The following is a 14,390-nucleotide window of genomic DNA, read 5'->3' on the forward strand; positions in this document are numbered from 1 at the left end:
GAAGGCAAAGGTTGAGGTGAACACTGGCACTTTAATGTGCATGGAGAGTTTATATCATTCACAAGATTTAATATTTGAGAATGAATAATTTTTGTGCGACAGATCAACTACATATCGCTTCTGGACATTTAATCCCAGGCTGTGATGGATGCTGGGCACCGAGCACTGTTCTGCTGCCTCACTGGAGCCTTGCTGCCTTTCAGTGTGTGGAAATGTGTGAAATGAAGTATTGGGGAAAAATGAAAACTGGATGAATTTACAGTTATGGCTTGTCCTTAGTGACATTGATTGGACAACTGTCTTGGAGGGCACACTTGGCAATGGAAAATAACTTGCTGTTGGATTCTGTGCATGAAAAGACATTTGCAAGTAAAGCAAAAATGTATTTAAGGTAGTGATTAAAATACACAAGTCATACTCACATTTTCAGGAAGACAGCAGTATCACAACAAGCATTTTAACCGTGTTATTTTTATTCAGATGATTAATCCAAGTTTTCCATTTCCATTAGGCATGCATTGAATTTAACATTCTACTGCAGTTCTCTATATGCAATCTAGAAATTTCAGCACTGTCCCTCATTGACGTCTTCTACCAGTACAGGCTCTTGAGAGCTCTTCAAGACTGAACTGCCTTTCCTGACTTACAGAGTTGTTTATCAGGAGCAGTGTACTGTTGGTCTCCCATTCTTTGTTCTTGTTGCTTGGCTTTTCCTCCGATACAAGTTATTGTTCATTCATCTGGCTATTTGTTTTCTTACATGAATTTCCTTGGAGGGAGAACTAGAAACAAGTGAAAGAAGGTTTAACACATTAGTAGGCAGTGCAGATGCAAAAGGATATTTTGTTCTTGGCTTTCCTTTGCTTCAGTCACCATTTGCTCTCATCAACAGCAATTGTTTGAGTCTGAGTGTACATAGTGTACATTTGTAGTGTTGTTTGTTTTGGTTTCTTTACCTAGGGTGAAATTTGTATGAGCTAAATCAATAGTTGGATGTAATTTACACCTTGTCTTCCCTTTCAGTCAGATGGATCAGGCGGTGTCTGTTGGACTCTTCATGTTGCTGACGCTGAAGTCTCCCAGGGACCTGGACTGGAGCAGTGTTTCAGTGTCTGTGTGACAAGCCTGCACACTCTTGCCTTTAGTGACCATGAGGCAACTGGGAGATATGTAGAATTGAATCTGATTTTTTCGCCTAGTCTGAGGTTTCTCTAATGCTCTGGGACTTTTCCAGGATCCCACATGCTATGTCAAAATTCAGCCAGCCAGATGGTCACATGATTTCTCTTGTTACTGCTGCTTTGCTGGAGGCCAGCCCCTGTGAATTTTATCTATCACATCAAATTTCTCTGGCTGAAACTGTCTCAAAATACAGTTGAAATTTGCAGTCTTACTATTTGGTAGCTGAGAAGATGGGTCCTGTTGGCAAGCACAGCATTTGCTTTCCAGCAATCCTGCTGCTGGCTGCTAGGTTTTGATGTGCCGTATCACCTCCGTTCCCTCTTGAATCACTGCCCCACTACGTTGCCAGCAAGCAGCTGCAAGGTTTTCAGGACAGCCAGAACTGTAGCTATAGCCAGGATGGAGGCAGGGACTCATCCTGAAGACCATTCCCAGCCACTGTGCACAGGGATCTGGCACCCTGGATTCCCTAATGCAAGAATGCTGGTGCTTGGCTGGGCTGGTTGTACATATGTGATGATGGTGGCCCTGTCACAACCTGAATTAACCACACTGGTACCCCTCCTGCAGTGTTAAAGAGGTGCTGCCATAGAATTGTGCTGCACCAGAATCCAGCTAAGGCCACCTTCTCACATGCTGCTTAAAATACTTGTAAAAATAAGTTTATAATGAAAACTCTGCAGTGATTGAAGAAATTTTGAAACTTCTGGAAGTTTGCATTAATATGCTTATTCCTAAATTAGGGCTGGGCGAAGTTTTCTGTGTAGAATTTCGAGGTGAAAGAACAAGACTTCTGGAGACATCCATGGCATTGCTTAGGAGTAGATTTTAAGACATTTTCTGTTGGTATTCTGTTTCTGCATCACATGCATGTTTAAGTATCTTAATGAAAAGAGCAATGATGGAACCCTCCCAAATTTTGCTGTTCCCATTGCTCTCTTGGTCAATAAGAAAATCCTTAATGAAGCAACACAGAATCTTTACAGACGGCAAACTGAATTTTTTTTATAATGAGATTTTCAATTTGTTTTCATTTTCCACATCTGCACTCTTAATGCAAAGGGTAAGTAGCATTAATACACCTGGAGAACTAAGTGGACCAGGTTATCTTTTGAGAGCCAAAACTTGGGCTGAGGCAAGACCAGAGAAGAGACTGCAGCCTGCAGAGATGACAGGTCACAATATGCAGAACTCTCTTAATCAAGACAGAGGATTGTGGTTTGGGATTTGTTTTCTGAGCCTTTATAAAACAGAGGCAGTGGTGAGATTATTTGGGAGCTCTGCTATAGTAATTCAATGGGTGGATAATGTATTTTATGCATTCATGGTTTAGGAGAATAAAACAATGGCAACAACCAAATCTCTGGAGAATGAAAATGTTTTTACCTGTGATTCATTTCAGTAATTGTGGAGCTTATTTTTACCCCCCACTCAGCTCAGTGCATTTCAGAATGCTCATTGTTGTGATATAAATGCCCTATTGCTCCTACTAAAGCTGTCACTGTCTATGCAGAAGAAAAATACAGCTCAGGAAACATTTTCAAGACTGCCAGACCAAATGCATTTATATATGGATAGATATGTATGTGTGCTGGTAAAACACCCTGAGAAACAGATCTGAAATACCTTCTGCACCTTGTACTTGTTCCTTATGACATGAAGAAATGAAAATCTGTCCCCTTTCTTTTGTAAAATGCTTTTAATTTCTGTTTTCTATAGAGAGAGCTGAAGGTCCAAGGAGGTAAGTCCACTTGGTGGTGACTGGCTTCTGAAGAAATAAAAAAGGAAACACCTGTAAATCAAACTAATACAAAGGCAGCATGAAGTTATAAATGAAGAAGGCCTGCCTGAGAAACGCCAACTAAAAATCTGAGCCTAAATAATTCACCTTCCCAGAGATCAGAACAACATAGTATAGTCCTGGTTTAAATGTAGGTCAGCTGGCTTTGTGTTCAGGTATTTATAGGTTTACAAGACAGATTAATAATATGGCTGTTTGCTTATCAAATTGTTTTCCTCAGGATGTAAAACAGAACATTTCCTAAAGTGCCACCAGAAACATTTTGGGGGAGAAAAGTAATAGATGACATAGCTGGTAAAAAAGACTGTTTTGAAGTCATGTTTTCTTAACAATGTGATCCTGCCAGAAACTGAATGCCCTATTTGAAAGAGCCATCAAAAGTAGTATGGTACATTTCCTGTATTGTATGGGAGCTTTCTCTCTTTTTTGAAATTCTTTTTAAAGCAAAGGATAGGCTCCACTGCTGCCAAACAGAACATTCAAGCACAGAACTGGCACACTCACACTAAAGCTCCCTGGAAGTGATCAGCAGCCCAGTACCTTACCTGTGGCAGCAGGATTTTACCTGTGGCTGCAGAAGTCTCCTCACCTGGCTGACAGAGGTGCACAGTATCACCCTTGAACTTATGGAAAAGATTTACACAAGAAAAACATTTACAAAGCCCAACCAACAATGCCACACAGGTCACTGCAAATCCAGTCCATCTATAGTCACACATATTTTATTCTGCTTTTACCTAAACATTTAACATGTAATTACTGGAGTGAAACTTGAAGTTGTTTACAGCTTTTATGTTTCAAATTTTGTTTTGTTATTTTTTCTTTTTTCCTAGATTGTCATATTTGTTTCTTCCTGTATAGGAGTGGCAGAATTACAGAGGAGCATTAATCCATACATTTATGCACATCTTTTACCCAGAGGAAATTCCAGAGGAAACCATCACATCCTGCAGAGGCACCATCATGACTGTGTGTATGTGGAGAGTGCTGTGGCTACAGCTGCAGAACAGAAGAGTCGTTCGTGTGCAGCAGTCAGTGCAACGAGGGCTTTGCTCTCACTGCCCCGCTGTCTCCTCTGCTGTAGACACTGCGCTTGCACCAGGCAGAAAAGCTCGGCATTGTTGTCTGTGAACACCACCAAACTCCTGCCTAACTCTGTGGTGCCTTACTCTTCCCCTGCCAGAGTGGCTACAGCAATTCCAAAGGCTGGTAACATCCCACACTACACCACAGAACTGTAGTGCCAATAATCAATCCTGGGCCAAAGGCAGCACCAAAAAACACGGAGTAAAATCCCATAATGATCTAACTAGCAGCTTGCTGCCCTTTGCACTTTTGAAAATAATTTCTATTGAATTTTAAAACATTCTCTACAAAATCAGCTTAAAGGTTAAAAACATGGGACCTGAATGGATGGTTAGAAACCGTGATCTGTATTTGTACAGGTTTCTATTCACTTTGATGAAATGGTAAGAGATGAGTCTCCCACCTCATAGGATTTGCTGTGATGTTACTGCCAAGTAGCATAGCTACCTTGTGTATTTAAAAACCTAAAAATGTGTGTTTTGTATTTGTTGCCAAGTTCACAATTTACTTAGGCTGTAAGACAGTTGCAATTTATTAAGGATTGAATCTCTGCATTAATTTGGTACAATACCATTCTAGCTCATGTTAGAGCAAAAAAAGGATAATTGGTATGTAGATGCAAATTAGAGTTTAATATCCCATGCAGCTGTTTACATCTGCTTAATTAAGCAGCAGTGACTTCACATTAGCATTGCTATGAAACCGTAAATACACACCAGAGATAAAGGTACAATCATGTTAACCACCTTCCTCATGTCAAATCAATGCAAGATGGGTACTTTTTGTTTCACTCTTGTGTTTTAATGGTAAAGAAAAAAGTCTTCACTTTTAAAGAGGATCTTCAGGTTCAATACATTTGGTTTTGGTACAAGTACCAAGATTTTATAAAAGGACTGTGCTCCTGTAGACAGGCAGTTTAGGCAGTAAATGAAGAGCTCTAATGGAAACTCCTAACAAATATAATTGGAAGTCAAAGGGTTATTTTGCTTTTGGAGCCTTTACAGGAGTATCACAATCCTTTTGTACAGTAATAGAATGTAAGTAAATACCCATCTGGAAAAATGCAGGGCTGTTTTAATACTGATGAAGTTCTAACACTTGGAGTATGTAGTGTAAGCTCTTTGTTTCACGCATTTACCTGCAGTTCTGGCACAGGGCTGCTTGTTTTGCTCTTTGACTAAGGACCCCTGAAGTTCCACAGATGTAGCCAAGCTGGCATTTTGAGAGGTATGTACAATCAGAACAGGCCTTGGATTAAAACAACGCATCAGCAGAACACAAAAACTGCTCTTCGGTCAGGACTATCAGAACTAACTGTTAACCATCAGCATAAGAACACAACCTCAGTTGGTGCCATTTTTAATGATTAGAAATAATACATTGTAAAACAAAAAGTGAAAAAATTCCAGCGTGATATTTATAAACAAAGAACAAATAGAAAACAAAAAAACTTTAGGTTTTGCCTGATTTATAGTATGTATCATACAACAGATCATTAGTCTGAGGTAATACCAATATTAACTTTTTAGTCCTTCAAGGACTGCTCAAAAATTAATAACAATGATAGCAATGCATGTTATGTTAAAAGTCAGACTTGATTATTAAATCAAGCAAACTCCTTACCCTTTTAGTTAGGGATCTCTGGTTGCAAGTATAAAACTGGAAATAATTCTACACTACACAGTAGGAACTACAGAACATCAGAGTCCTGTGTGGCATGTTAGTAAGAGTAAGCTGAGTATGTAAAAATCAGACATTTCAATACAGTAAAGACTTTGTTCCAGAATAGCCCTTAAAAAATTTAGAATACTGTTAGTTTGCATAAAATAGCCAAAAAAACCCAACTAATTCAAAAGTCCAAATTTGGCATGAGGTAAAACCATGTGCATTTATTTCATCTGCATTTTAGATTTAGTAAGCATAAAATTAAGTATGTTGACTGTAATGAATTCAGTCATACAAGTGCAAGTCTTCAGCTAGAATGTATTTTATGGCAGTTTATTTAAAAAATGTACCAGTAAATCATAAAAGAGGGATCATGTCCATTTAACGTTTATTGAAGTATACAGGAGGTTTTCTTTAGAATCAAATATGAGCATGAATATATGGCCAAACGTAAAATCTATCAAATTCAGTGAAAATTTTCTGACTTTAAATAGTAGCTGTAAGAATGACCAATATATATTCTTTGTTACAACTGCCCTCACTCTACAAGTAAAAAAAAAATAATAAACATTCAGTAAACATTCTTTCCTAAGGTAGTTTCCCTTATATATCAGTGATTTATCCATTTTTTTTGTATACATAACTTTTTAAACATACCAATCAGTGGTTCTCACAATTGAAAAATAAAAGCACAAAAAAGTTTACACTCTTGTACAGGTAAATAAAAGATCATTTTTAATTAAACTGTATATCCTTAAGGGCATAGTATAGTTTCAATTTCATTACCTATTACATAATTAACTTCTTACATACAAATATTGACATATTTGGCTTGTGCTTCAAAGCCGTTGTGTCTACAAAGTCCATGTCAATGCAACTCATGACTTGAAATCAGTGGGGACATCTTTACTGCTGCTGGGCTTAACCTGGTCGTGCAACATGGTCTCTTCTGAGCTTGTTGTGGCACTGCATTTTTCTGGGGAGTCATCAGTGTCTGGATCCAATCCTTCAGGACAGGGAAGTTTTAGAAGTTCTTCCCGCAGCTGGGCTGTGTGACGCTGGATATACAAAAACAAGTCAGTGTGGAAAGCCACAGTTAAAACAATACTTTTCACAAGGTTAGACACTCTAAGGCAAAAAGAGGAGTAGGTAGAACAGGCTTAAATGTACTATTTCAATGTCTGGATCAGCTTCTCCCCTATATTTAAGAACTGGTACTTTGATTTTAGTGACAGAATAATTAGCAAGAGCTGCTGGGGACAAATGAAAGGTGGTCAACAGAACTGCAGCCAACAAGTGCATCAATATAAATGCTACACTATTGGTCCTGCAGTTGAGTCATATCTGTGTTCAGGGGTCACAGCAGAAACTGGCTTGGACTTGGCAGGTCATACAGTCAAACCCAATTTATAAAGAATTCATGATGAGACCTGATCTGTCACAGAGACAGATATGCAAAGATTTGCATACTGATCACAGTAACTTCATAGTAACTTCATTTTGAAGACCAAGCACACTGAAAGAATGGAAGTCTGGCAATAGAAAACAGAAGCCTTTCTAAGTCTGGGGCTTGCACCTTAGGGGAAATAAAACCTCAATTATTAAAAACAATAAGCCCTGTTATCTGTGTGGTCACAAAATACACAAATGGTAATACTTGGCTAGGAAGGCAGAAAATATTTATAATGGTTAGAATGATTCAAGTTAACACAGAATAAAACTGATTGTAATACAACGTTGTCATTAACCCCCACCCACCCTCAGAGCGAACAAAAAAAGGTATCACAGAATAGTCTGAGTTGGAAGGGACCCACAAGGATCAAGTCTAACTCTGAAGTGAATGCCCCATAGGGGATCAAACCTACAACTTTGGTGTTACACCAGCACCATGCTCCAACCAACAACTCATCTTGGGGTCAACTGCATCCTATACAAATATTCGTAGAAAAAATAGACAGGACAGGTGCTAGAGGAAAATCCAACTTGTAGTAAAAGCACCGAGCAAGTGGAATGCACACACATTGCCTCTCTTGACAACTGGGAATTTGTTTTAAACATCTCACCTTCAGAGCTGCTGCATGATGGGACATGGTCCTGCCTACCCTTTTATCACTGCTGTACTGCTGTATGTCTGCTATCCACTCCTCACACTGAGCCATGATCTCCACTCTCTTCAAGTAGAAGTGTTTGTGGATGACCTGCAAGAAAACATTCCCAATGTAACATGGATGGAAGAACCGTATATTTTAACAATACCAGATTTGCAAGACCTCTGTGGGTCTAACTGAATACAAGGGGAAAAAAATCAATATGAAGGTAATTCGGAATTGAACCAGACTGGAGACAAAACTGGAATTTCTGTCCTCAGAGATTTCCAAAATCCAACTGGAAAAAGCCCAGAGGAACCTGTTCTGAATTCAGCTGATGCTGTTTTGGGGAGTTTGTTGGTCTGGATATCTCTTTCAGTCTGTAGGAATCCACTGTCTGTGTGCAGCCTGCCATTTCAGCAGTCACTTGTGTCACCTGGGTGCAGGATAAAGCAGTGCCAGAAATACAGCAGCAGAAGCAAAAGGGAGAGCAGAGCGCTGCTCACGTTCTGCAGGTCAAAGCTGGGTGTACCACGCGGGCACACTAAGTTTGCACAGGAGCAGAGCCACACAGAGACAGTGCTGAGGCTTTCATTGTTTCTCTCCCTGGCCTGTTTGGCTAGAGAAGCACAGAGCAAGCAGGAGCACCGTGTCCCCACCTCCCTGAGCACGGGCTGCCCAAACAGAAAAGAGCCGAGCAGAAACACTGCTGGGGTAGGAGCGCAGGAACATCGCACGCTTCTGCCGAGAGCAGCAGCACAGCAGCTGCTTCCGAGGGGATGCAGCCACTTTGCTCTAGGCAGAGGCAGCACATTTGGGAACACTGGAATTCTTAGGCCATGGCAGTTGAGCTGCCCAGCTTGGATGGGAGCCAGTATTTGACTGAAGAGTAATTTTGGTATTGAAGTACATATTTGAGTTTAAAAAACCCAACCAATCAACACTCATACAAAGTTGTGAAACTCTGCTTGGTGTTGGCTTTGTCTTAAACAGTTTTCTGAAACTCTGAACAGTGAAGGCAACAATACAACCAAAGAAATTTTATTGAGCACTGAGAGTTCTTGGCCATATTGCAACATAAAGGGAAAAATAATTTTTCCCTCTGGAGGTTAGAGAAAATAGCTATCTGTCTAAAGAGAAACTGCATATTGAAAGAGTAATTGACTTCAATTCTGGATACATTCCTTAAATCCATAATGGAGCTTGGAAAAACTCCCAAAGACTGGCAGTTTAGATCTCCTGAGCCTACCCATCATTTAAGATACTGAAGACAAGACTGATTTTTGAAGACAACAGATCTCAGGATGTATGTTCTTTGACCTCAGTCTTCAGCATGAGTTTGCATTTGTGTTACTGAACTGATCATCACTGTTAAGGTTTCTAAGATAACCATACAAAAAACCTAGAGCTCTGAACAAAAAGGGAATCTCCCAAGGAAGTGCTCAGATAATCTGAGAGATGCATTTCCATTTGGATGGGGCCGCAGATGGACTCTAGCATTGCTCCAAAGCTGCCTTTTTCATACCAGCAGTGTGAGAGCATTGCAGAATAAGCACACAATCACTGAGACTCTTAAAGAGAAGTGCAGCAACAATAGCTGGGATTCAGTTACCAAAGAGTGTAAGACTGCATATCCTTCACTTCTGTATATGTGAGAAGAAATGTGGAGCATTATTGTCCATTGCTTCTTATATATTCTTATATATTCAATTAATTTAATCTTCCTGTGATTTGAGAAAGCCTTTTGCCAAAGTGAAACCATTACATTAGCTAGAAGAAAAAGACCTATTAGCAGAAGTTACTGGATTATGTGTCCAGATATTATTTTTATCATGCATGGTCTTCTACTTAGTAAATAGAACATTTAAGAGGTAATTCTGAACCACCACCAGGTTTTATTTCATTAATTCAACATCCTTACAATACACTGCACATCCTTTTTTACCTGCATGTGGATAAAAATATCTTTTCTTATTCCACAAGACACAGTAATTTTAATGAAAAAAGGTTTTGCATTCCAATGGATATTTTTTACAGTATCAAGGAGGGGATGGGAGATCAACATCTCAAATGCCACACCCAGCAATGTGCATAATCCTAAAATATTTAGGCTTTTTCAACTTTTTATTATGCAGACAATTGAAAGCATAGGTGGTACTACCAGATGGTTCCACGCTTCAACACTGGCAACAGCTGTAGTAGTTCAGAGCAAAATGTATTTTTCTGGAAATATTCACTGGTGGTACTGTGAGATGACTCATGTTTGATCAAACATTTTGTATCAATATTCATACAGATTCTCTTAGTGTTTCTTCAGCTCTTTTTTCCTTGAATTCTTGCTGTATATATTCAAGCCCATGAGATCTAACTCATCTGCTTTGGGAAAGGAATTGGACCACAGACACTGAGAAGTCCCTAATAACTAAATTCTTCTAAGATGCTACAGGTGAGCTTTAGTCTATCTTCAGGAATGTAAACAAATTAAGCAATTTGATTTATGACAATAATTTTTTTAAGACAGCTTAAATGCATGAAGCTTAGCATTGCTTTTAGCAGCATCAAGACAGTTGTTTTCAAAGGCACAGATTTCTAGTGCAGATGCTTTGTGGAATTTCCTTTAAGGTATTTTTCCAATTTGCATTACCTTGGTGTATCTGAATAGTTTCTAAGTATTTGCTTCAAATTTATGATCCTTGGGAAAATACTGCCTGTTATTTATGCAGAGTATGGAGCATGGATTGCCCCTTTGTAGGGCTGACCTACAGGTGTTACAGGCCATGTAAAAGGTCCTGCTCAGTAGTAACAGTGAGCTCAGCTGATTGAAACATGTTATCCAACTGTGCACCAAGAGCCCATCCAGGTTAGTCCCACTTTGTCTGCATTCCTCTTTCCTAGGAAAGGATCTGTGAAGTTTGGTGCATCCTTATTCACTTCAGTCTCTTGAGTCAGTTGCCAGAGGTTAAAACAGACATCTCATGCAAGATCTTACCAAATATTTGCATTATTCTTAATGCTCAAAAAAGAGAAATACTGGCTTTCACAAAACCTACCTCCTTAAAACATGGCGATGGATTTCTCATTTGTTCAAGCATTGCCCATTTGACTGTTGCCTGTCGGATATTTCCATCATATTCCCTGGAGCTCTGGGTACCACTCGGAGTACCTCGCGATCGCTCGTAACCTGGTTCGTTAAAGTATGGTTCTGCCACCAGTATGAGGGACTGGACAGACACTAACACCTGTTAACAGAAGAAACAAAACAATAAAAATGCGCTACCAAAGTATTCTTACAAATTTACTGTCGGAATTCAGGACATCCCTCTGGCTGTCCTGGATTGCCATGACCCCTGTCAGGGGTCTCAGGGACCCTGGCACAGAGCCCAAGATGTCCATGGTTTGATTATGACCCATGGAGCAAGTTTCCAACCTTATATGAAGATCTGCAAGCCACAACAGTCTAAGCAGAATAACAATTAGTTTGTCACAGGGTGGAAAAATAGATTTTTAGGGTTTTTAGAATGGGGGTTCGGGGGCAAGATGGAAGAATCTGGGCATGTCCAGCCTTTCTCCTTCTTCTTCTTGGCCTCCATCTTCAGCTGTGATGTTGCACTTTAGGTTGGTTTAGAGCAGCTCACTGTCTAACATAGGTGATAGGTATATTGGAAAGTAATTGCAAACATTGTATACGTAGCTTTTAGTATAAAGACATAACACTGCCCCGGGGGCAGGCAGAATGACTCTGACTGTCCTGCTGAGTGGACCTCGGCAGGACAGGAGAAAGAATTTTATAGATAAGATACAATAAACAACCTTGAGACCGAGAAATTAAGAGCACTGACTCCTTCTTCAAAGGCCAGGCTGGGATAAGAGACTTTCTAACTTTTCTCAGGGTCACTCTGACCAGCTAGAGACCCCAAGAGTATACAAAGCTCCGCTCACTTTACAAGCAAAACCATTTCTATGGCAAAGTACTTTGTGATACAGGCTATGTGCAAGCAGGGAACATCCATGCTTCCAACCTAAACTGTCACTACACACAAAAACCACCGAGTCCTGTGGCTGGGTATTTAGCTCAAACACTGAGAAAATGACAAATGTAACTTAAAACCCTGAAAAACAAACATACAGATATAAGTAAGAGAAGGTATCTAAAGGAAGAGATGTCTGATTGCGCCCCTTTGGGAAAGAAAGTGTATTTGTCAAGTTCTCAATCAACAATTTTGATTTTTCCTCCTATGGCTGAGCTAACTAATTCCTGTAATTCTGAACTAGATGGAGAAAAAATAAAGGAGGTAAAATGCCACATGAATGACTGAAATTAATCCTGATCTACTTTGTCTCCCATTTTTTTCTTTCAAATGAATGTCCTTTAGTTTCAGATTTTACAAACAATACTGTGTCATATGCCAATAAAAGAAAATCTCAGTATTTTTTTAAGATAAGGGAAAAAATGTTTCCCATACTATATGAACAAAGCACCAACTATTCAGTAATTAGGAAATAACAATTTTCCTCCTTTCTGTTTTACTATCCAGCACATGTGTGAATAGATGCTTACATAAATTCAAGGCATTCAACTATATACTCAGCCATTCCTAATAAAACCCAAAGAATTAAACAGATACATATTGCTTTTAGGTATCCAAATGTAGATGTACTGCGTATTCATGATTTGAAAGCTTGCTCATTTTTCCAGTATTAAAGTTTATTATCCCTGTCAATTTGCTTTTTTTACTAAATAAAGGGCAAATTTTTCTTATGTACTTAGGACCAAGTCCACCAGCAAGAATTTTAGGGATTACAGTTCTGTGACACAAACTTGCAGAACTGTAAAGAATTCAACCAAGATGATTGGAACACTTATATTTCCTCATTTACTGAAAAGCTGATGATATGTACAGACCTAGGAATGACATTTCCAGCTCTGGGCATACTTAGGTGCAGATACCCACATGTCAGGGCAGTTGTTTGTGGAACTGACTCTTCTCCCAGTCTAGGTACAACTCAGCGCTTTAAAACATCCCCTAATTTGTGTATTTGGATGTGGAAGGCAAGAGTCCTCCTTTTCTTGGGACATGCAGAATGTACAGCTGACATGAGACAGATGCCATGTCAGCAGCAATCCAAACTCTGACTCTTGCGGGCAGTGCCCTGACATCCACAGCTGCGCTCTGTCCTCAAGTGTGGCATTCTCCTGGAGTTTCTCCTGTAGCAAAGGGGGCACAGAAGTGTTCTAGCTTCCTATCTTCTCTGTGATGGTTCCTCACTCCACAGACACAATGCCAGATCAAGAACTCCTATGAAAGCAGGGGTCCAAGAGCCAGCTGAATGACACACGCTACCCTCAGTCCCACCAGCACCTCACAGGAACACATCCTCACTCCTTTAGGTGCCATGGCACTTTGCCCTTGTGTAGTGGCTATGCTTTCATTACAGCACAGACAGGCAGTCTGGGGCAGCCAAGTCTTTATCCTGATGGACCTACAGCTCTGCAGTGGGAGATATGAACCAGCCTTCCTTGCTGGGCTGAGAAGGAAAATTAAATTAAAATTTTTCTGTTTCTCAGGCTGGTGCCCCAGGTAGCTGCTGGTACCATGTGCACCATCATCACACTCTCCTGTACCCTGCCCTGCCCTCAACTAGAAGCAGCCACAGTTATTTAGTGTTAAACCTTAAAATGTAGGTAATACATTAAAATGTAGAGAATGTGCCTCACACATCCGGTTTCATCAAGCAAATGGCCACATAGATACCAAAAAAGGCAGAATATTAATGTAGATGTGCTAAGTTATGGTAGAGTGACTTCAGTGCCAAAGCTTTGGATATGAAAGGTGATCTCTGTGGCTTTTACATATCTCTGGAAGAATAGGCTTTTGCTTTTCAAAAATTTTCTGTTTTGGATATTTATATCTTTTTAAAGTAGCTGCGGTAGAGAAATTTGACACTGCAGCATTTTACTTTCTGGGCCTGAATAAGCAGTCAATACTTTGAATTATAACTGTAATGAATGAGAAACTATACACCAATCTTTCAGTTTTGCTGGGTAATAAAAATTAATTTCTGAAGTATTTTGGGTGGTCTGACAATAGTTCAATCTCTGAGCCAGAAAAAACATGTAGTGCTTAATTCTTTCCAAGCAATTTATTTAGTCCTACAGCTGTTTTCTATTTAATAGTTGTAAAGTGTTTTTCTCCCAATATGGTAGGGATGGGACTTTTTCCAACAATTTTCTTACTATTCTCAAAATGAAACACTGAAAGAAAGTTTTAAATTATAAACTTCTATGCTGCATGTGATTTCTAACTATCAAATCTAACATTTTAATCTAAAAAAAGGACTTTAGTGAAAATTAGACTTCCTAAATACTTGTGCCTTTCCACGCTGATTTTTCACTTGAAGTCCAAAACTGCAATTCATCTCTTGATTAAGAATTTGGATCTTGGGAGACTTGCACTCATTAAGGAAGGTTGGATACCTATCCCAATGTGATCCTCTCTCTTCTGATCTTGAAGCTGAGTGGGAGATTTGCCTCGAAGTTCCCTTGATTGTTCTGCCTTTCAAAGATGGGA

At 39.5% G+C, this 14,390-nt stretch overlaps 1 protein-coding gene across 3 annotated transcripts in view; it reads right to left on the reverse strand.

The window, feature by feature from the left end:
* Positions 1–5,480: 5,480 nt before the first annotated feature.
* BIRC6 (baculoviral IAP repeat containing 6) overlaps positions 5,481–14,390 on the reverse strand; it is a 175,574-nt gene continuing 166,664 nt past the window's right edge. For all 3 annotated transcript variants that reach the window (XM_084202068.1, XM_084202069.1, XM_084202067.1), the window contains 3 exons: positions 10,872–11,060; positions 7,798–7,932; positions 5,481–6,792 (listed from right to left, as the gene is read on the reverse strand). In XM_084202068.1, the coding sequence (XP_084058194.1) occupies positions 6,613–6,792; positions 7,798–7,932; positions 10,872–11,060 (504 nt within the window). In that variant the 3' untranslated portion in view covers positions 5,481–6,612. The remainder of the gene's footprint in view (positions 6,793–7,797; positions 7,933–10,871; positions 11,061–14,390) is intronic.

This window comes from Fringilla coelebs (assembly GCF_963513975.1).
Source record: "Fringilla coelebs genome assembly, chromosome: 3".
Lineage (NCBI taxonomy): Eukaryota > Metazoa > Chordata > Aves > Passeriformes > Fringillidae > Fringilla > Fringilla coelebs.